The 22,581-nt window shown below is 51.0% G+C and overlaps 7 protein-coding genes across 7 annotated transcripts; 3 read left to right on the top strand and 4 right to left on the bottom strand.

The window, feature by feature from the left end:
* Positions 1-584: 584 nt before the first annotated feature.
* On the bottom strand, positions 585-2,537 carry CDV56_104922 (uncharacterized protein; the record flags this gene model as incomplete). Its single annotated transcript, XM_026758541.1, has 1 exon — positions 585-2,537. The coding sequence occupies one exon, from the start codon at positions 2,535-2,537 to the stop codon at positions 585-587; it is 1,953 nt and encodes a 650-aa protein (XP_026611805.1).
* A 1,326-nt stretch (positions 2,538-3,863) lies between these two features.
* Positions 3,864-5,564, top strand: CDV56_104665 (uncharacterized protein; the record flags this gene model as incomplete). The annotated part of the gene is made up of 3 exons (XM_026758284.1): positions 3,864-4,481; positions 4,542-5,439; positions 5,497-5,564. 3 exons carry the CDS (start codon positions 3,864-3,866, stop codon positions 5,562-5,564), a joined length of 1,584 nt encoding a protein of 527 aa, XP_026611804.1.
* A 656-nt stretch (positions 5,565-6,220) lies between these two features.
* On the top strand, positions 6,221-9,379 carry CDV56_104320 (telomere repeat binding factor family protein; the record flags this gene model as incomplete). Its single annotated transcript, XM_026757939.1, has 4 exons — positions 6,221-6,449; positions 6,717-7,998; positions 8,051-9,184; positions 9,280-9,379. 4 exons carry the CDS (start codon positions 6,221-6,223, stop codon positions 9,377-9,379), a joined length of 2,745 nt encoding a protein of 914 aa, XP_026611803.1.
* Positions 9,380-9,903: 524 nt separating this feature from the next.
* On the bottom strand, positions 9,904-10,682 carry CDV56_104194 (WSC domain-containing protein; the record flags this gene model as incomplete). The annotated part of the gene is made up of 2 exons (XM_026757813.1): positions 9,904-10,322; positions 10,394-10,682. The coding sequence occupies 2 exons, from the start codon at positions 10,680-10,682 to the stop codon at positions 9,904-9,906; spliced, it is 708 nt and encodes a 235-aa protein (XP_026611802.1).
* A 1,601-nt stretch (positions 10,683-12,283) lies between these two features.
* On the top strand, positions 12,284-14,081 carry cps1 (Gly-Xaa carboxypeptidase; the record flags this gene model as incomplete). The annotated part of the gene is made up of 3 exons (XM_026757468.1): positions 12,284-12,621; positions 12,677-13,971; positions 14,023-14,081. The coding sequence occupies 3 exons, from the start codon at positions 12,284-12,286 to the stop codon at positions 14,079-14,081; spliced, it is 1,692 nt and encodes a 563-aa protein (XP_026611801.1).
* A 448-nt stretch (positions 14,082-14,529) lies between these two features.
* gta1 (glutaminase GtaA) lies at positions 14,530-17,050 on the bottom strand (the record flags this gene model as incomplete). Its single annotated transcript, XM_026757163.1, has 8 exons — positions 14,530-14,608; positions 14,659-14,794; positions 14,888-15,031; positions 15,087-15,289; positions 15,343-15,926; positions 15,992-16,434; positions 16,492-16,784; positions 16,857-17,050. 8 exons carry the CDS (start codon positions 17,048-17,050, stop codon positions 14,530-14,532), a joined length of 2,076 nt encoding a protein of 691 aa, XP_026611800.1.
* A 2,283-nt stretch (positions 17,051-19,333) lies between these two features.
* Positions 19,334-22,060, bottom strand: anxc4 (annexin ANXC4; the record flags this gene model as incomplete). Its single annotated transcript, XM_026756612.1, has 2 exons — positions 19,334-19,645; positions 19,712-22,060. 2 exons carry the CDS (start codon positions 22,058-22,060, stop codon positions 19,334-19,336), a joined length of 2,661 nt encoding a protein of 886 aa, XP_026611799.1.
* Between the last annotated feature and the right edge of the window lie 521 nt (positions 22,061-22,581).

Below are 22,581 nucleotides of genomic sequence, written 5' to 3'. Positions count from 1 at the left end.
CTAACCGCCCCCAACTCGGGGCTATCTCAGTTTAGCCTCTGAAAGAAGCGACATAATGCAGGCTCTTGAGCAACAGATTCGCTTTCGAAGCAGATGCGCACCTCTAATGAGGGAATCTGGTTGGTGTCCATTTCAGGGAAATCGAATATCCAGAATGGTGCATTAATTTTCTTAGCCATTTGTTATGCTGTAGTTTGGTTTCTTTTCTCGAGTCCAGAGTCCTTCGATGATTGAGACCCTTTACCAAGCTCGTACAAAGATGTGTGGATGATTAGGGTCCTCGGGCTTCGAAGAACCGACGCCATTGCTGGGCATTGAGCATTTCAGAATTCAGCCCCGGTTGCCCAAAATAGCTTCATTGAGCGACCCGCTCGTAGAGACGACAGGGGTAAATACGTAGTCTTTGTTCTTTGTCTGCTGCAAAAATTCTCTTGCACCTCGATCTGTTGCGCATGGTCTACATAGTCCAGATTAGGTCTGTCCCGATCGTATTCAACTATTTTCGTCCAAACATACGATGATACGAGGAAAGCGTCAATTTGTGCAGTCATTGTTTCCAGAAGCTTCATCGCCAGCGAGCACTTCTAATCATGCGTATGATCCAAAGACTTCATAGTTTCCCAAACCTTCCAAAAGCCGAAACTGAGTGTTGGCTGAAACAAGGCAAGTTTTTCAAGCTTCCTAATAGCCAAGTCTTGCCTTGACAGTTCGCGATTAGACAACCGGGCGCTGCTTCTCCGCGAGGAAGACTCATCAGGGTCATTCAGGGCGTAGACCCAGATGAGATCGTCATCGATTTCGCTGTCGTCGCTGTCTGATTCGCTGCAGTCGCCGGTTCTCTTGTACCCGATATCTTTGAGGTACTGGCGTTTGGCCTCTTCTTCCTCAAAAGCGAGTTCGTACCATCGTCGGAGCTTGGTAACGGTCAAGGAACAGTCCATTGGATCCTCGTCTCGCTCTTCACCGGTCATTTTTAGCAGATCACATCCGATTCTGTCGACTAGGACCTCTGCGTCTTCGGGCTTGTACACAAATTCACTGACGACCTCATCTTTCATCAGGGAGAGATCAGTGTCTGGGTCCAGACCAGGGAAAATAAGTGCCATGTCGGAAGGTAATAGTAGCTTGACAAACTCGCGGGCAGAGGTTCGAGCCACTTCTTCGCAAAGCGTCTTGCCTTCACAGATTGGTACGGCCAGGTCGAAAACATGAGCGTCGGTTGTACCTCCCATGACAGCGTTCATTTCCGGGTACGACCATCGGCCTTGGACAAATTGAGAGAGTTTCACGATCAGCCGCCGCTCAGACTCACTCTGCAAACCGGATCTATGAGTTTGGACAAAGAGTAGCGGCCGATGGACCAAGCTCTTTGCTGGTACGAGTTCAGAACATACTGCGCAGCGATAATTCGCAGAGCCAAGAATGTGATGCTCATAGGAAGCTGCAATACGACAATAGAAAACGGCATCGTCTGCCTCGTTCTTGGCCACTCCAGGAAGAGCAGGGCCTGACCAAGTAGAGGAGAAAACTGAACAGCTTAGCTGACCACGTCGCGGGGCGCCGCTGAGCTGCAGACTTGGTCTTCCAACAAACACGGTAGCTCCAATCTTGAAGGGCCGAGCACTAAGAGTCCCAAGAGCCTCTATTGACGGGCTTCTCAGGCAAAGCGTGCTTGCAGAATAATCTTCGTTTCTTGTGGTATTTACTCGAAAGCTGTATTGCGATGTCACACTCCGGCGTTGTGGTAAACCCGGCCTCTCCTGGATCTCGAACGTGTCCAAAGCCTTTGGCTTGATGCTTCCGTCTCTAATTCCCTCAATGTACGTCTGCATCATCTTTGCCGCAGCTTGATGGCATTCTCCTTCCGGAGAACAGATTGGGACAGCTAGTGAGCAGATGTATGGTCTGTCGCTCATCACATCTCCGACACTCCAATCGATTTCGTCCCTTCTGGTGATATGTGTTGTATGAGACGCCACAGTCGAGACGAGCTTGTGCATCTCCACAAAATCCGATAGTTCAACATAGCCATATCGTGTAGCGCATAGCGGACGATGTACTAGTGATTGGGCTGGACATTTTCCGCAGATCGTACAACCTTCTGCCACGCAGTTGAGTATTTCACCTTCGAAAGAGCGGCACAAGGAGAGTATAGTGCGGAGGACGGATGGTTCTTCAGACAGACCGGGCCGTGGCAGGGAGATGCTACTTGAGACGCTTGTTCTGAAAGAGGATTTGGAGGGACTGTCAGCAGGTGTGCTCGAAGGCTCAAATACCCGCTCCGAAATTTTCGCATTGAATCGAGCATTGTCCAGCTGGGGCGACGGCAAACTGGGCTTTCCAAAGAACACAGTGAACCAAATCGGTATCTCTTTGGACTCGATGGTGTATATTGATACGCCTGTGGAGGAGTTCCGAGTATGTGTTGATCCGTTTTCCGTCTGAAAGTCTTGCTGCTTTCTAGGACTTTGGCTCTTTCGATTTGAAAACCTCTGAGGCTCATATGCTGGGGAACTGGCATGCGGGAAAAAGTACATGTTCTTAGTTTGTCAGATGAGAAGAGAATGCAGGATGATTAGACGGTGTCAATATTGAAGCATTTCGAGAGAGATACTCCAGTGTTGTGCGTTAGAAATCAGAGAAACTCGCGAGTGAATGTTGGTTGCTCAAGATTTCTAGAAGTGAACCATAACTAGATTTATATGAAGTCCAGCCATGGTTGCCCTTGGCCTAGCATCACCTATGAAGGGGCAATTGACTTCAGCACTTATCAAAGACATCATCGCAGTGAATTTCTAGCATTCCCACCTGTTTCGCAGAATTCCTTCCACACTCGATCATATCCAAATTTCCCCTTGTCAAATGTGAGGTTACGGCGTGGGCAGCGCAATTTTAAACGAATCTGACTTTCGAAGGCACATTTGCAGCTCTATCAAAGCAGCGGATAGGATAGGTACTCCGTGCCAGGGGTCCTAGAATCCGGGTATCCTAGGGGGCCAGACAAGCCCCGATTCCCCCTAATCAAATTCCCTCAAGCCTATCTGATGCTGATAGGATCTCCTAAAAGCCATGCAAAGGATGTAATCAGTTTCTACCTCAAGGGCAAGGCACGAGACCAGTGGAAGTAGAGGTTCCTGCTCAATCTATAGAAGGTACTTCTTGATGAAGACATGAAATGACTGGAATACATAACACCGAAAGAAGCGATGTCTAGAATTTATTTTAGCACAATGGTATGAGTTCTTTGCCACCTCTCTATCATGGCAGTGATAACAAGCCTGGGCTTAAAGACTCATGAGGAAAACCAATGCCATAAAGAGTATCCCCGACTGCTAACGAGAACCTACCACAACTCAGCTGGTGAGACTGGTAGGTGTATAAATAAATTAATATGGTGATAAGAGTACCAGGTACCTTTACCATTCAACAATCTTTTCTGTCGTGTCTCCGTATTGATATTGACGTTTGCGGTGAGAACTGAATTGATGGGCACGTGACGTTGAAGTCGCCCCTTTTGCGGCCAGAAAAGTTCCCTGATGAAACCTTGCTTTGGCCCATGAAGCAGCAATATACTGTTATTCCTCCTAACTTTGTGAAATTCTTCTTTTCCTTCGTTTTCTTTTCTTAGCACTCATCATTGGAGCCTTTTGCTTCGTTTAATCCTCTTTATCTCTCTTAATCATCCATCCCAAGACGTTTCTGGGGTACGTGCCCAGACAAGATTCCACCAGCTGTCGGTTTCTCAACGGTTCTTTACCAGGGCTTCCTCCTCGACCCATTGCGGGCATATATCTTTAATACTTCCATCGAATTTTCTTTGTCGAGTTGCAGAAACTGGTCCGCAGTCTTTCGCTGCATCCAAGATGCGGTTTTCCTATCTTTCATCGCCAGCTGTCCTATTTCTATTACCAGCCATTTCGACTGCTGTCGCCGATCTTTCACCGAACAATGGAGTCTCCACGGACCAAGGTCTCGCACCACGCGATTTTGCGACGCCAGATCCAATTGTTCCCGATATAGACGGACTTGCCCCCAAGGCTACCCCCAAAGGGACGCTGGACGCCCCATTCGATGGAAAAGATGGTCGGCCTCACGCTGGTCCGTGGGTCGAAACGAATGCTGAGCGAGACCGCAAAAAGGCGGGTACGGTCAAGACTGCGGAGGAAGGTTCGGGGCCTGAAACGAAACCGGCCGATCATCAACATGTGGGACCGGACGGGAAACCGATCCCTCATTCGAATGACGGCGTGATGGACGATCCGCACCGGACGGGTCCCAAAGAGGGGACTCGGGGCACGGAGGGTGGAGTGTCCGAAAAACTGAAGGGTAATACTCTAGCCGGAGAGAAGATACCCGATAGTCCAAAGGAAGCGCCTCCTCTGCCTCATAGTGAACAGCAGAAGCTGCCGACGTCGGAGCAGACCGAGGAAGGCAAAGAGGCAAAGGGCTCAAGTGGCAGTTCGAACCTGGGCGTGCTTGAGGTACAGTGTGATCTGTTGATCGTCTGTCAACTTTCGTTTATAGCTGACATAATGTTGCAGAAACCAGGTGACTTGCCAGAAAAACCACACGATATCCCTCTTCCCAAATCGCCAGCGACTGTGAGCGATCATCCTCTTGGCCTCAACGCCGATGGCGCATCCTCGAAAACTGGTACAAATTCTGGAGAACAGGGCGAAGGCTCGGCATTCCACTCACTTCTTTTCTCCTTTACGATGATCGTGGTCTCCGAGATTGGCGATAAGACTTTTCTGGTGGCTGCCCTCATGGCCATGCGACATCCGCGCTTGCTTGTTTTCTCGGCGGCATTCTCTGCGCTCATTGGCATGACGGTGCTCTCGGCTATCCTGGGACATGCAGTGCCGACACTCATTCCCAAGTCTTTCACCAAGTTTTTGGCAGCTGTGCTATTCATTGTCTTCGGACTGAAGATGCTCAAGGAAGGCCGTGAGATGTCGCCGGATGAGGGCGTCGGTGAAGAAATGAAGGAAGTCGAGATGGAACTTGAGGAGAAGGAGCAAGAGCAGCTGCGCATGAGCCGGCGCCGCTCCTCCGTAACGCCTCATTCTTTGGAAGCTGGCCGTTTTGGTGGACGTCGCAAGTCTCGCTCATCCACCAATCGCTTCCCGTCGCCCCCTGAGAGTATTTCATCGTCTTCCTCGCGATCATCTTCGCCAGGACCTGGTCGCCGTTGGAGCGACATCTTGACTGGAATAAACAATCTTTTCTCGCTTCTTCTCAGCCCTGCATGGGTACAGACTTTTGTTATGACCTTCCTAGGGGAATGGGGCGATCGGAGTCAGATCGCGACCATTGCCATGGCTGCCGGACAGGACTACTGGTGGGTGACGGTTGGTGCCATCTCCGGCCATGCTATTTGCACTGCTGCGGCAGTCATTGGAGGTGCTGCTATTGCTGGCAAAGTCAGCATGCGGGTTGGTATGTAGACTTCTAATCTTCCCTGGCTGTTTGAACACAAGCTAACATTCTATCCAGTGACGCTTGGTGGTGCTACGGCATTCTTGATCTTTGGAGTCATTTATTTCATAGAAGCCCTTTACTAGCTTCTGGGTGGTTCATTAACCTTTGTCTTAGACTCGATCTTAGAATACAGGATCGATTATCTCGTCGCAATTGCCCCCTCGTGGGACAGTCCAGTCAGATGTTAATTCTGTATCTCGATTCTATGGCTCTATTGTATAGCGGATGAGCCTCATGATATCGATAAGCCATCTTCGAAATTGTGACCGGCGGACGTACACGATCATTCTCCACTGCGCACCGGTGGCTCATCGCGATTTGGGCAGCCTCCCCTCCAAGCAAGCTCTCGAGAGATCCTCAATTAGCTACGATTTATCTCTCTCCTTTAAATGTGCTATTGAGGCCTCAAACACCCTGTCGTAGTCCTGATCTCAGCTGGTGTCCATATAATTTCAATGTACGCTAGGGTTAGGGTTGGGGTTAGGATTTTAGCCTCAGGCATCAAGACATGATTACATAATGACGCTTACCCTAGATAACCCTACGACACCCTAATTCTGTCTAACTCGCCCCGTTTCCTTCCACATCCTCACTTCAATGAGTACATCGCACATCTACAGCAGTCTCGTCAAAAAGACATCATTTCTCATCAAATCCATCCAAAGAGAGACTGTTCACATCCTCATATCCCTCAATAGGATCTCTCAAGTGGCCTAGAGGAGCTTCCGCCCCACTAGATATGGCGCGTTCACGGTCGCGCTCAGCATTGGCAGCCCAGGGTGCTCTGGTCACTGGGAGCACAGGAGAAAATGCGCCAATGAAGCACGTCATTCCAAATTCACCACGGAGACGAGTGACGAGAAGTCGAAGTCGTGAGCTTGAGTCTACGGGTCGATTTGATGATGTTGGTCCTGCGGGCGCGCCTGTGGGTGGTGCCCAGAGGTGGGGGCAAAACAAAGGCAGAACCAGTAAGTTGAGTGGCCCCCTAGCCTTGAAAGCAGGGAGTGTCAGTCACTGTATTTCCTACGGCATTCCTCTTTATCCTGTGTATTGAATTATGCAAAACTCAAAGCTTGATTCGCCTTATTTGGTCATTCGATTATTATCCTCTTTTGACTAATTCTGTGGACATGTCACTGTTTGTCAATGTCTTTATGCCTCAACTGTTCTTGTCCTTCTCTTCACATTACCACTATATCTTGAGTCATGACTCTTATATGCCCTTTGAAAAACAGGCCTCGGTGTCGTGGTGGAAGAGCCACCTTTCCAGTCGCCTCACAAATCTGTTCATCGCTATGCCGACCAAGTGATTTCGGAGTCGCTAGATGATACAGTGAACATCTCCGGTACTACCTTCCTGCCTGAGGAGCCGGACACCAATCCGGATCCAGATATGATGATGGAGACACTGCCAGACCTTGAGCGAGCAGCCAAGAATGTCTTAGACTATCTCGTCCCCGGCTCAGCGGATCCCGTCAGCATCATCAATACAGCTAAGAGGCTCACGGATCCGAATAGCACTCAGAGCAAACGACTCCGACACTCCGTGTCCAACCTGGCAGTTCAAGCCAAGTGGTTCGGTCCTCAAACGTACATTGACGTCAAGCATGTCAGTCAGCTACTCACATCGGCTCTGGAAAAGAAGAACATCCGAGTAGGAAGGGATTGGAGCGCAGATCCCATTCTTCACCAGGCTAATTGCGCGCGTTTTGCACTTGAGGTGCTTCTGGCAAATGCTGGCACGGACTCTGCAAGACAAGCAATCAAAAACTTGGAAAACTTGTTTCCGCTGCCATTCATGAACGATCTCTCTGAGAACAGGCATGAGAGAGCTGCTGGCGAGAGCTCTCTTCACAAAGACACTTTCGATCTCGCTCTGGAAATCCGCACACAATCCTTGATACTGAAACTGGAGGAGGATCAATATAGGCTTGATTTTCTTCCCGTGCCTTCTATAAGGCAACACTTTTTTGATGTTGATGCTTTTGATGAAGATGATTTCGACAGCAGCGAAGCTCCACTGCTTGGTCTCAACCTCGGTAGATTCCGTGGCTCAGACGGACATTTCCCGGAGCAGTTCAGAGATGCAGTTTGTGACCGGTATAACGAGATTCTTGTTCTGATATCAGAAACCGGAGATGACTCTTTTGATATTAAAGAGTTAAAAAGCGCTTACCGCTGGCAAAGATTCGTCTTGCGAGCTGTTCAATGGTTACGAAAGCGCATTCAGGAAATCGCCCAAGGGCTGCAAGGGCAGCAAAGCACACAGACAGTACACACGGAGTTTTTTGCTGACCAAGAACCTGTTGACCGCATCCATAGTGCAACTACCACTCCCCGTCCTAGTGTCACTCCCGCACTTGAAAAAAGAGCGCCAGTGACAGCTGCTCCTGATGATGGACAGCAAGGATTAGCTCCACCTCGGGCTGAAGAGCGGGTGTGGGGCGCTCCTCAAGAAGACCGACGAGCCTCAGTGTCAACTGCTGAAAGTAGGGAGCGACGAAAGTCTTCAAAATCGTTGGTACCCGATAATCTTTTGAGCTTAGCTCGCTTGCTGACGGCTGTCAAGGGTCTACCTCAATCCCGTGTCGATTCAGCGCCTTATGCAAAGGCAGCAGCGCCGTCGCCTTTCGCGCGAGGCTTCAGAAGCCCGTCGGCAGTCAGACTTTGTTGCCCCAGTCATGCACGGCGAGAGCGCGTCGCCCGCCTCGCGTCTCCGTCATCAGACTCTCCCCGCACCATCGCAACCAATCCGGAGGGCACATGAAGAGCCAGACGAGATAGCTGCGTCTTCGGAAGGTTCTCCAACTCTGCTACCTGAGGACCATTATCTCAGTGTCGATGATTCTCAGCTGAACATCGGCGATCATGTCGGTGCTGAACTGGAAAGATCGCATAGCCCTCCAGTTGTCAACAGGATAGCCCGCGAGCATCATCGGGAGCCTTCCTCTGGCCATCGACCTCGTACTCCGAGCAGACCGTCCTTTGTCCCATCAACTCAGGACATATTGCGAGCAGTGGAAGAAACCCAGACTCCTAGACAGCCAGTCCAACGAGCACGACTAGACAGACGCCAGGCTTTCATTGACCGTCAGGATAATGCGGAACGCGTTTCTCCCATTAGTCAGGAGGCAGACCTCCTAAGCGCAGCCAGGAGACGTGAACCCCCGCCCGCCTCGAGAAAGCGAGCACGTCAAGAATCCGATGACGAAGACGTGAGCAGTGACGACTTTTCGAGCTACGGTCCTGCTCTTGACATCAGTCGCAAGCGTAAAGAAAAGGCAGAGCTGCAACGGAGCAAGCGCCAGAGGTTGGAGGAGGACCATGACGAGTCTGCCTCACAGTTACAGCAGGGCCTGGAAGCGAGCACCCAAAACGAGGAAGCGCAGGGCCAATGGGCAGTCGCCCACCGGGTTGAAACATCACCCCAGACTCAACGGTCACCGTCAAGACAATGGGCCAAGACGAGCGATTTTGGTTCGAATAGAACATTTACACCGTCTCAGTCCAAAGGCAGACAGCGCTGGACGCCAGCCGAAGATGCCCGGCTGATCCGGTTGGTTGGGGAGCACGGTTGTAAATGGGCAACGATCATGCGCCAGAACGACGCACAGGCAGCGGAAGACGGCGAGGTTCAGATTGAAGGACGTGATCAAATACAGCTGAAGGATCGGGCCCGGAACCTCAAAATCGCTTTTCTTAGGTATGTCCCAGTTTGTCACTTGATTTTTCTTTTCGCCCTCGCCTTTTCCACCCAGACAGGCTTGCCTTGGATATTTCCACTAACACTCAATGCAGGGATGGACTTCGGCTTCCCAAGAACTTTGAAGCAGTAACTATGAAGGCTAGCGATTATGCCATGCTGGAGAAGAGAGGCGTCAAGGTACCGAAGCTTTAGCGAGGATCGGCAGATTCATGAAACGATAGTCCATCTACATCCATCCCTTGTGATCCGCCTGTTTTGAGTTAGCGTTTTGGCTTACTTTTTTCTGTCTGGGTGATGTTGGCTTCTCTATGATACCCTTGAATCCTAGACCATTGGCTACTGGTTAGAAACCTCTATATTATTTAATGCCACATCTGTTTTTAATTTTTCAATGCGTCGTTAATGACTGTACATTTGATGGTGAGTTCCCAGGGCACCACCTCGCAAATCATAGCTAACGACGTCCAGCATCGGATCGACCAGCGATTCAAAAGCAGGATTTTTGCAGGATTCAACACAACCAGCATCCTGTCTCAGATTTTGTACCCAAATTAGCGTTTTGGCCCAAGTAGATCAGCACGTATATCCAGTCATCGCACCCCCCACAGTAAGCAGTAATATTCCAAGGCCATCTCGCATATTAACAATGCAACAGGATATTTGTTCATTCGTAGAGGCGGAGCATCGTAGAGTGGTGAACGAAAGCGGGTTATCACTTAGAGCCAAGACATAACCAATGGGATGAACACCGCCCCCATAACCGACCCAGCGGCACCCACCGAGCGACTCAGAGTCGCAGCGGCCGCAGCGCTACCGGAGGGCGAAGCCGACGGCGCGCTGGACGAGGCGGAAGTAGAGGCCGAGGAAGCGCCTGCCGACTTTGACGCAGCAGCGGCTACAGACGAGGACGCCGTGCCGGAGGACACGCCATGCGCAACGCCGGGGTGCTGCGTGAAGGTGGCCGAGGGGGCTGTCAGGATCTCGGCTGGGATGGTGGCGGTGGGATTGGCGCTGTCCTTGGTGATGGTGGCCACAAGTGTCGGGTTGACCGTCAGCGAGGTCGACATGGAATCCTCGCTGTCCTCCTCGAGGAGAAGGTTGTCATACATGACTGTCCAGGTTCTGGAGCCGCCACCTGTTCGCGCACAGATTAGTTGTCTGCTTGGTTGCTTGGTATGCAAAGCAATAGTGGTCGGGAACACGTACAGTAGTCAGCTGGATATCCCGGACAAGCAGTATTGCATTTGTCGTTGGACACCTTTGCTGAAGATGGGGGGAGACTGCTGCCGCAGTAGCAGTCGGTTCCCTGGACGGCGGAGACGGCGTTCTCCTTGCACTTGTCTTCGCACATGCCGACGGCCATGTACTGAGAGGAGCCGCCCAGGGTCAGATCTCCGGGGCTGGAGTAGCAAGCCGATGAATCCTTGATTGCGAAGACATGGGGAGTAAGAGTCATAAGCGAGAGGAATGCGAGACTGAGTATCTTTGGAGACATCTCGGTTGATGGTTTAGGAAAGAGTGGCTTCTTAACTATTTGCGGGCGATAAATTCAAAGAGAGAAAGCGAAGCGATGGAATGAATCGGTCAATCAGAAGACCAAAGTAGGGAAAAACAAGTGAGTGGGTTGATCAATGATCAATAAGTAGAGAGAAAGCAGGATGCCCTTGTGTTTAAATATGACCCATCTCCAAATTTAATAAAATGGGGGGCTGCCAGCGTCGAGTTTCACTTTCTCCACGTAGACTAGATATAGTTATCTTCTCGAGGCAAAATGTCAGCACACTGAAACAGCAGCAGAATGCTGATCCGAGGATCCCTCTATTTCTCCAGGTTCCTGAAACTGAAAGAGTTCGTTGGTTCGATCGACAGTTCCCAAACCCTTGGGGTGGCGTTTCGGCGATCCCTTGCGCTCCCGAGGCGGCATTTTTCATCGCTTTTTTTTCTCGAACCGCATCGCTTATGGGTTATGGCTGCTTGCCGTGGTCGGGGATTTTAGCGTCGACGAATTTCGTTAGTTAGTGGTTCTATTTCCCCTTGGTGATGTCAGGGATCGACATACTATTGTTTTCTGAGACATGTTGCTTGCTCTTTTTCGGGCTGTGTGCCGCAGCTCCGGGGTTTTATCACGCTCGTGAAAATTTTGGTCTGATGGAAGATTTGAGATAGATCATCGTTAGATCAATCGCTTTGATTTGCTCTCGACAGTTTCTTTGCCGAAACGGATCGTGTTTATTCGACCAGAGCCTTGAGATGCTGAAGAATGAAGATGGAACAACTGCATCGTCACGAGACTGCACCTGATCCTGACCACAAAAGGAAATTATGCTCGTCTGTCATCCATCCATCTTCCTCCAATTCACCTCTCAACTATCTGTGCTCATCGGTTCAATGCCTCGTGATGATAAAATGCTTGTATCGATATTTGCCAGAAAATAAACACTCCGGTCTGTAAGCTCAGCAGGCAGAGATCTCCCAGCCACCGATACGCAAGCCATCATTATGCTCCATGCGTCAATTAAACACTCTGGAAGGGATACATATTACTACTCCAATTTATGCTGAAAGTTTCGGCCGTGCATTATTAACAAGGAGGAATCTCTGTCTTCTGCCTGGACCTGGCAGCTAATCTCAGCAATCAATACTGCCATGGGGCTCGTCGTTCATACCTAACATGAGGCGACCACGCCAATGAGGTTGAAACTGGTAATTTCTAAACATGCCGGTGAGTCAAAATCTCCTGGACAGTTGACATCCTAAATATTTCGGTTCATCGCTCAATCAAATCATTCTCACTAGAGATTCATCATCGCAGACCAACTACTTACGACCTTCCCGGTCGGGCAAAGCGATCCATTGGCAAGCGGACTGACCCGCCATTATCTGTCAACTGGCCTATGAAATAGACGTCTCACAATGGTGAAGATGCAAAGCGACGGAAGTGCATGCGGAGAAGGGGCCCGTTGATAACAGCTGCGGAGTACGGACTTGCACCAAGAGATAAGATAAATCTCTTGAACAACGCTGTTCGAGTTTCTCTCCTTTCCAGTGCAATTCTGCGATTTCCACCCAAGTCTGGTCCTGGAAAACTGAAGAAAAATGCGGTCGATTGCCCACGTCGTCCCGGCCCTCATAGGGTTCGGAATACCCTCGGCTATGTCACTCAGCGTTCCTTCTCCGCAGCAGATCCTCAAGTCCTGGTCCGGCACCAACAACATCTGCCCTTTGGCACCCAAGGTCGAAGTGCCTGAGGATGGCCTGCTTTCCGCACTTCGATATGTTCAAGATGACAACCTTCGGCTGCAGCAGGTCGACCGTCTCTCAAGAGCCGTCCAGGTTCCCACCACGGTCAATGACTACATGAGGGACCCCTTTGACGAGGGATTCGCTCCCTTTGTTGAGTTCCAAGAGCTCTTGGAATCGCTTTTTCCTCTAATGTAGGCCTTCTCTCCTGACCGATTAAAACGAAGGCAGCTAAAACGAGATGCTCAGTCATTCGAATGCCCGTGTGGATCATATCAACAGACTCGGCCTGCTCTACACCCTCAATGGCACCGATGACTCACTTAAACCGATTCTATTCATGGCTCACCAAGACGTTGTACCGATCAATGATCCTTCTGACTGGACCTACCCACCCTTTGCCGGCCACTTCGATGGCGAATGGCTCTGGGGCCGAGGAGCTAGCGACTGCAAGAACGTCTTGATTGGCCTCCTGTCCGTCATCGAAGATCTGCTCCAGCAGAACTGGCAGCCAACACGCACCATCGTTCTCGCCTTCGGGTTCGACGAGGAATCTCATGGCTTCCTCGGTGCTGGCTCGCTCGCCTCTGCGCTCGAAAGAAAGTACGGCCCCGACAGCTTCGAGTTCATCCTCGACGAGGGCGGCATGGGACTCGAGACCTTGGGCGATGACGTGGTCTACGCGCTCCCTGGCGTAGGAGAGAAAGGCAGCATCGACATTGTGCTCTCTCTCGACGTCACCGGCGGCCACAGCTCCATCCCACCCCCTCACACGGGGATCGGCATCATGGCCGAGATCATCTACGAGCTCGAGCGACAGGACCTCTTCGTCCCTGTCCTGACCGACGACCACCCCTCCCGCCGGATGCTCGAATGCCAGGCTCGCTACTCCCCGAACCACGTCGAGCCCTGGCTCGCCTCCGGCCTCCAGTCATCCGACCACGTCGCGCTAGCCGAGAAACTCGCATCCTCCCGCGGCGACGCGTTCCGATACATCCTGCAAACCTCGCAGGCAGCCGACATCTTCAACGGCGGCATCAAATCCAACGCTCTGCCCGAGAAGATCTCCGCGCTCGTCAACTACCGCATCGCCCTCCATCAAACCCCAGAACTCATCAAGCAGCGCGCCATCGGCATCATCACCCCCATCGCCGACAAGCATAACCTGTCGTGGACTGCCTTTCCAGAAACAGCCACCACCGCCGATGAACCCGCCGTCGATAATCATCTCACCTTGTCGACCCTCAGCACGCCTCTTGTCCCTGCTCCCGTGAGCCCTACCAACATCGACACCGACGCCGTCTGGGCTCAGTTCGCGGGTGTCGCGCGCACCTCCTTCGAGTCCGTCCCCAGTTTGCAGGGCAAGACCGTGGTGGTCAGCGGCGATATCATGACTGGAAACACCGACACCAGATTCTACTGGGCCCTGTCGCGGAACATCTACCGCTGGAGTCCGTCTCGCAGGGGTGGTAGTCTGAACATTCATACGGTCGACGAGCGAGTAGCTATTGATGTGCACCTCGAGGCAATGGTTCTCTATTACAGTATGTCGATATCCCTGACGACAGAGTGCTCATCCGTACTGACCTATGTAGACCTGATCCGTTCTTTTGACACGTGGACCGACCCACTTGAAGTCTCCCACGACTCCTGAATCATTCCTCGCCGAATATTTTGGTCATGCCATTCGAAGTGTGGATCGTGTCATATTCAATTTGGTCAGCCAATTAAACGACACGACGACAGGAAAATGGAATACATCCCATGTAGAGAGAAAATGAGGCATTCTTATTTCCGCGATGACAGTGATCACCAAGTCGGAATCTACTTCATTTGCAAACAGCTTCTAGGAATCAACGGCGAATCAGGTAGCATTTGCGACCTTGCGACAGTCATGCATGACAGGCTATATATGTGCACTATGAACCTGGCTGTGCTGAATGTCAGGCAGCGGCCTTCGGCGACATATACTTGGTCTAAAGATGGTATAATGATAGACATATCCAAGACATTCAGAAATTCATACAGAAGAACAATCCGCCCGTGTCTCAGTCGAATTGACAGGCAAACGACTGGCACGAGCCAGGGGGTATCAATGCTCATCAAAGACCCTCCTCCAGAAGTAGTAAGGCGAAAGCACCGCCCATCACAGGCCGCGCAATGAAGGTGATTCCAGGATAACTGAGATGTCAGCAGCGCCCGCAATTAGGAAATCAACAAGAAGAACTTACTCTCCGCTGATGGTGTCGTAGAGGTCAGTAAGAGCGCGGTTGGTAGGTGTTTGATTGATCCAATTTGCAAGCAATTGAATGAACATGTCTCTTGTACTCGTCGAGGCAACCGCTGCTGCGAACAGTTCCCAATCACCTACAAGGCTCATGTCAGATCATTAAACAATCTCTTACATGTAGAAACACAATAAAGGCGGCAAAAAAGGTATATGAGAGGACAGAAATTTACCTTTAGTATACTGGTGTCGGGTATCCAGCGGCACTCCGTACTTCTCCTTCACCGTGGGGTAGAACTCGCTCTGCATATCATAAACAGACTGGGGCACCAGGTTCAGGCCCAGCTCACGGTCGGTGTAAAGGTTGTACAGGAGACCTGTTATTGATCAGCTACTAATACCGCTAAAAGGAAGAAGAGGAACGGAACTGACCGTGGGAATCATTTGAGCCGTAAGACAATGTGGTATGCGGAGGATTCGCCTCATGAGCAATACCCAGTACTTGCCACCGATCGATGTAATCGTGGGCGATAGCGGAGTGATTGGTAGCTGCATCAGCGTGGTCGGTGAGCTTGCTAATGACCGCCATGGCTTCAATACCAATAATCCCCTTCAGAGCCAGGTTGGTTTGGTTGCTATAGAAGGATCTTAGAGCACGTCAACAGTTCAATCTTGGGTCAGTACTTACGCCAAAGAGCCAGCAAAGTCGTCTGTCGATATCTGATTCGCCGGGTAGATAGCTTCGTCGACCAGATATGATGTCCATTGTTCCAACAAGGCGTAGTGTTCCTGAAGATAATCCGTGTTGGATGACTTGAGTGCGTACGCCAGAGCCATGATTATCATATTACCACATTCCTCCAGCGGCATTGGCTCATCATTGCCTTCAGGATGGCCAGTAGCGTTGGGATAATGGCTTCCAATGTCATGCATCGCATAAGCATTAGGGTATTGCCCAGATTCTTGGATTTCAAAATGGGGCTTCATGATAAGCTCGAGCAGTTCTGGATTGGTGTACAGGAATACTGGATGAGCAGGGAAAATGACGTCCACAGTGTTCATGTTGCCGTTGGAAGATATCTCCTTCATAAAGAGATATGTATTTTGCGGCGTACCGCACAATTGAGTTGCAGCGAATGCTTGACGAGCACTGAGAGAGGTAATAGTCAAGTAGTCTTGACCAGCCGCTGCTACGGAGTCCCGCGCAATTCTCTCGTCCAAGGCCGAAGAGAGCTCGTTTGCTGTTGAGTAGTCGTAATGGAAGAACTCAAGCTGGAACATCGCACAGGCCAGTCGGTTAGCGGCAAGGGTATGTATCAGATAACAAGAGCACTCACAGCAGCCAAGTCGTTGTCAAAGTAGCTTGTCCACAAGGAGGGCTCTGCCCGAATGCCACTGGGGCTGCTGTATTGGATCGCTTCGGTTTGGGCCAGCCCAATAGTGAAGTGTGTATCGACTGAGGACGATGTAACCGATCCCAAATCAACTGCAAACCCGAAAACCGGCCAATTTGTCGAGATGGCCCGGTAGTTCGAGTCTTTCGAATCGCCCAAGGTTCCATTGGCGGCGAATGCACCCCGAACAGCAACATCAGCCCCTGACTGGTGCGTCACTTTGTCACTATCCTCAGTTGCCCAGTACCAGTTACCCCATTCCGCTTGATCTCTGACTTCCGAGAAAAGCAGTTGGGTCTGACGGTAGACCTTGTGATAAGCAACCCCGTCGTCTGTGACACCATACTCCCACTCCGCAACAGCAGTGCGGTCTCCAGACACCCATTCTAAGAGTTCATTAGGTCAAGGAAAACTTGCAGATCCGAGATCTGAATCAGACTCACCGGCAGAAATGTCAGAGTAGAGCTGTACATCATGGGAGTCGCCGTCAATTGACGAAACCGCAACGTGAACGTAGGAGAATGTCAATGATTGCCTACGTAGATCATTTGGGGTTATGGGAGACAAAAAAGTCACTTTCATCTCCACAGCATCTCCCACATGAAATGTGAAGATGCTCTTCGTTGAGGTGTATTCATATGCAGTCTGATTGGCAGTTGTCGTTCCAGGCAAACCCATCCATGTGTAGACAGCACCATCGACACGGATTAGCCCAGCCCAGCCATTGATCTGGCCTCTGCAATTTTTTCGAGATATGGTTAGACAAGAGGTCAAAACAGAGCGTACATGTTCACTAGCGGACGCTTACTGCCAAAAAGTCGGCCATTCGCCGGCCAAATAGCCACCGTTACCACCATCACTTCCTGCGGAAAGCCATGTGCTCAAGTAAGGAGACTTTACTGCCAGGGGCAGTGCAGGAGGTCGTGCAGGAGAGAAAGTTGACACTGCTCCTGCTAGAGAAGCCAGGGAGGCGATCAACAAGCCGAGAGGAAACAGCTGCATGGTGATAATGTTTGCCGGACGATCAAGCAGGAAGCATGCAAGATCTTATGAAGACTCTGATCTGGAAGCTAAACGACAGATCAGCGGTTTTGCCACGATAAGCAAAGACTTCCAATTGAGAATGTTTACTGGCATGCTAGGGATGATTTTATAGTCGGGCAAGATCGACATACCAGACGTAGGGAAGAACCTTGACACGGAGAAACTCAGAAGGGACTAGAGATCAGTCAGTCGAGCCGCGGTCTAGAAGAGACTGAGGAATGGAAGCACGCATGATAGAAGACTTCCCGAAAGTCGTCTGACCTGTCATTGTCCGCATGGAGAGACACATGCGGCCTTCTACTCATAGGGCCAAGGGAAGGACATGAAGGAACAAGGGCAGGGGGAGGGGCAAGTATGTGGGGGATGACCGGACTATTTACCATGCAATGTGCAGATAATTAATCTTTCATTCCTCTCTCGCTGTTTCCCCTCTCTGCTCTCGGCCAGTCTATAGGCTGATAGTGATCTGATGAAGCCAAAGGCGCACTAAGCTTATGGTAGTGCTTGTTCAGGAGATCCACCTGAGCATAGGGTAGCAAGCCTAATGGGACTAAGTATGAGCCCGATAAGGTCCTAGACTATTGGCAAATCGTGAGTCAGAAGATGCTTACCAACATGGAAGGAGGAGTAACGACAGGCACTGTCAGCCAAGACAGGATGGAGATAGAGATAGGTCGAATCAAGAGAGTGACATTGGTCGGAGTGGGTAATATAAGAGCTAATGACTGAGGGTGAGTAGTTGGAGAATGCAAATACAAGAAAAGAAGAGATGAGTGAGGAGGGAAGAAGAAGAGTCCAAAGTATGTTGAGGCGAAGACAACAAGACAAGACGGGAAATTGCACAACATTTCCTAAATTGGAAAGTGACATGCTACACCGCAGGGCACTGCCGCACTGGCTCCAGATCCACCACCACCGCCATTTCTCTCGGATAAGTCAATACACGGTACAGCTCAAAGTTGTCGAAGCATAGGTTGCACCATCTACAGACCTGCGGATCTGCAAATTGCCAATGTGACTAGAATTTGTGATACCGTCATGTGAGAGGCCAGGAACATCGCGGATTGATGGATGCATTTTCGGTGTGACCGTGTTCTCTCCTGCCTGCAAGTATCCATGGCCTACACTCGACAGTAGCTAGGTACCTCGACATGGAATCAAGGCTCATCACTCAAGGTTAAACGATCTTGGACAAGGCAGAAAGCCAACCGTCAGCCCTCAAGAAAGTTGATACTAGTACTTGATAGTGTGGGGTAATCCCGCAAGATCGCCAGACCGCAAGTCCTAAGGATCGTTACATTGCCAGTTTTCTTAGTCTACTTTAATCGATCCTCGCTCGAAAGTGATCAGATGCCCTCAACTTCTGCCACTTTCACAAGACTACTGCCTGCATTTTCTTTTACCTGGATTTGCCGAGTGCCGAGTACTAGTTGGCTAAGTACTGTAGTCTGTAACTGGGAGAAAAGAGACCCTTGGGCCTGAGCTGGAGCAGGTATCTGGATTCTAAGTAGGGTTCCACAGCAGCGTGGAGGAGTCCTATTCGACGCAGGTACAGAGTACAACTACTGACTGATTATTCTCGCCTCTATACCCCTTGCATTGTCCAAGGAGACAATCTATCTACAAAATACCACCTTATGCATCTCAAATCTCAAGGTCAAAACTCAAACACGCAGATTCCTGACTCAAGAAATAAGTTCAATAGTTACAGCGCACTGCCATCGGAATCTATGTGTAGGAGGACTACAGGTATCTCTCCTCTGATGGACCACACACCACAAGGATACCTCGCCTGCATTCATCACGTCGCTATTTTGTTGGGATGAGAGTGAGACTCTACATACCAAGGATCAGTGGAATGAGTGCTCATTTAACTTGTAGACTTACTCTGTACATACTACAAGTTTTTCGCGCATCTGTCTGTTTCGAAAGTTGAACTGTTGAAGATTTGCCTGCGGTAATTCCTCGATGTGATTTAGGGACCGACCCCTAGTTAAGGCTTACTTTGACTAAGCCGCAACGTAGTCACTAGGGTCGGTTTTTCTTCGCTTTCAGGATGTTTACAAGGTAGTGTACCCCTGTCGAGCTTGCATCAACCCCTGGAGAGAAGATTTCTCTGTTTATTTTGTCCGGTCCATAAATCAACCAACGCCAAGAGGATAACATCATTTTCGTGTCGTAAAACCAAGCAACTCATGACCCATAACTCATAACCCGAAATCGTTAAGCATGATAGAGACATCACCCCCGTCCAGTAAGAGTCTTCGAGCTGCGCGCCAGCTCAATACAGAACTCGCCCCATTCGCTTCCTCCAGGCGTCGGCAGGATCTCCTCGGCAATCGCCTCCTCAAGCCGCTCCCCATAACGCCGACGATACTCGTTCTTGACCTGTTCCAGGTGTCGTGGCTCCCAGTGCAAGCGGACCAACCGGGAGATCAGGAGTTCGGATCGCTCCTTGCCCGAGCGAGTCTCCCGAAGAGCTTGGTGCAACAGCAGAGCATCACGCATGGGCCGGTTGATGGCCCCGTTGAGAATATGCGCGAGTGTTTCACCCTGTCATCAATCAAGTTAGACAAGATCATGAGAACTACTCGGAGAAATAAAAGTGGAGATACGTACCACAAGGTTCTGCGACTTGGCAATCATTGCACGGGCAAAGTTCTGGTTGTAGATCTTCTCGTAAGCGCGGAGCACCTCCCGCAGGTGTGCATCGCTCCGTCGTACAATAATGTAGATCATTGCGGTCTCGCCCCCGTGCCGTGACATCAGTGCCCCGTACAAGTCCCGAACGTCGCGCTGGACCAAATCGGGATCGACGGGCTCACGCTCGCTCTGCCGTGTTTCCTCGAGGGCAAGCAGCACCGCGACTCGAAACTTGTCCGCCTTGAGTTCCGCTTTCATGCACTTTTCCAGGCTGTCCAAGTACCGTGAGTCACGGAAGCATTCCTTGATTTCACGGATATCGCTGTTGCTGCGACCCATCAGAGACTCGATGAGGAGTTCCCGCCGCGAGGTGCTAGACTGGTAGTAGCAATTGGCCCAGTACGCTTCCGACTCCCAGCGTCCCAGAGCGGTTGCGTAGCATACTTTTCCAAACGCACTGTTGCCCAGCTTCAGCCGGATATGCTTGGCCATATTGATGCCTTTGCCCTGTAGCTTCACGTGACTCTTGTATTCCTTGCGCAAGTCTAGCATTTCCTCACTGGTTAGGTGAGGCAGCACACGAATGAGAGCCTTGGTATCGATATTGATGGTATGCGACAAAGCCTCCTGCATGGTGATTGCATCCGGACCGGGGTCATAAAATGTGACCTTCTTCCGGGCGCTGCTGGGTGAGATCAATACCACTGCCTGGTCTTGAGATTCATGCCGGCCGTGACGAACACGGCTGCTGTCGCGTTTTGCACGTTCGGGTTTCAGCTCTTTGCGATCCCTTTCATCCTTCGACTTCTTTCGCGAGTGTTTCCTCCTCCCGTCTGCGTCAGAGCTCCCGTCAAGTGGCTCAAGGTCAGAGACATCGTCGTCGAACTTGGATGGGATCACAATCGGCGACGGCATAGGAGATATGGATTGATATGTGCCCTTATAAGGCTCTAGCAGAGGACTTGCAGGTCGAAGATCTGGGTCAGCCCCCGCGACCGAGAGGTTGTTCGCAGAGGAGACAGAATGACTGGCAGGGCGGCCAGCGGTCCGATAACCGGGCGTTATCTCGATAAATCGCTGTTCATTCTCCTGACGAGTGGCCGCGGCTGGCTTTTGAAATTGTGGGGCTGCAGAGTACTTGGCCCTTGTATGTTGCGGCTCGGCCGTCGGGGCTGCACTCGGTTTGGAGAACTGGGGTGTCGTAGAGTACTTATACGGCACTGCGCCAGTCTTGGAGCCGTATTTCACATTGGGATCAATATGGGCGTATTGAAAAGGCGCAGGATTAGCGTACGCTGGATGCGTATTTGCATCGCTTGATAACGCGCGCTGATGAGTCGGAGAGCTGACGGCCGGAGCATAAGCATTGGAGACGGAAAGCGGACGACCGTTGGAGGACCCGTATGGATTCTGCTGCCCCACATTCGCATATTGAGGCATCGGAAAGACTGGAGCAGTAGGCGCACCAGTCATCTCAGGGTAGGTCGACACAGGTTGTGGAAATGCTCCTGGTATCGATTGCGTCTCGGCCTGTGACGACGGCGGCACGAACCCCGGTCGTTCGCACTCTGGAATGGGCGCCCAATTGGACTGCGGCGCAGATGGCATCGAAGGATAGCCAGGCTGGAATTGACCATACTGAGACGGAACGGCATACTGGAACTGTCCGGGTCTGGCATAACTGGGATGATGGCCGGGAATATCCTCATCTGAAGCGTGACGGGAACGAGACGAATCCTGCTTGACAGGAGGAGCGCCATTGAGCGCCCCAGACATGACTGGACCATCTACACGAGGCGAGGAGGCATGTGCTGGCTTTTTGTACCCGTAGAAATCACGCTCCAGATCGCTAGGGACATCGCCGTAGGCCAGCGCCTCATCTCCCGAGTCCGAGTAGGAGTCATCCGAGAGACTCTCGTACCTCACTGGTCGAAGGTTTGGCGACCGCGCATAGCCCTTTTTGTCGTCGCGCTTTGCAATTTTGCTTTCTCCCGAGTCCGATTGGTAGTAGTGGTCGCGACGTCGCTCGCTGCGCAGATATTTGTCCTTGCGATTATCCCGTTCTGACCCCGAGTCTGAGATATCGTATCGAGAACGGCTTCGATGACTAGCGATTGAAGAGTTACTGTCTCGGGGGCCGCGAGATCTCGACCGCAGATGGTCGTCCCTCGCATCGGTAACGAGATAATTTCTCTCCGATGACCTTGCAGCATCGGGGGCGGCAGAGGGTAATCGGCTGTCGCGAGATTTGGAACGATCGCGGATGCGCCCGCTCGGAGACTTGGAACGGCCACGCGACCGTGGGTCATTGACTTGGAGTGACATGGATTCGAGAGATGCTGCGAGAACCCAATTATAACGGCGAGACAAACAGAAGCTCAAAGGGTATAAAGTAGCAACACGACGGAGAATAAAGAAGTAATGAGGTGGAAAATATAGGCCAAAGGAATCGAAAGAGTCAAGGTCTACGGAGTGCAAATCAGCAAAAGGAGCGTAAGCAGATTAGAAATGTGAGAAAGAGAGAACCGAAGAAAGATCAGTCAGAGGCTCAGAACTCGTAAGCGACTCGAGCGAACCGCTTCCTTTTTGTTACTGGTCCGAGGCTGAATTCTACTGTGATCATCGGCGGTCGCGCCAAAGTCCAGCTGAACAGGTTGAAGCTAAGAATGAGGAGGAGGAATCACACAAGAGCTCAAGGTGTCTCATCCCGCGCTGGTACTGTAATTCGCGGGGCTGGTTACAATTCGATAAGCATGCTCTGCGTTGAGGGGGTCAAGGGAAGAGAAGAACATCAAGCCTCTTTCCTATTTGCAGTACTTCAATCATGTCTAAGAAGAGCTCTGCAC

The sequence above is a fragment of the Aspergillus thermomutatus genome (assembly GCF_002237265.1).
Source record: "Aspergillus thermomutatus strain HMR AF 39 chromosome Unknown NODE_205, whole genome shotgun sequence".
Taxonomy (NCBI): Eukaryota; Fungi; Ascomycota; class Eurotiomycetes; order Eurotiales; family Aspergillaceae; genus Aspergillus; species Aspergillus thermomutatus.
This window is presented reverse-complemented; position numbering and strand designations above follow the sequence as displayed.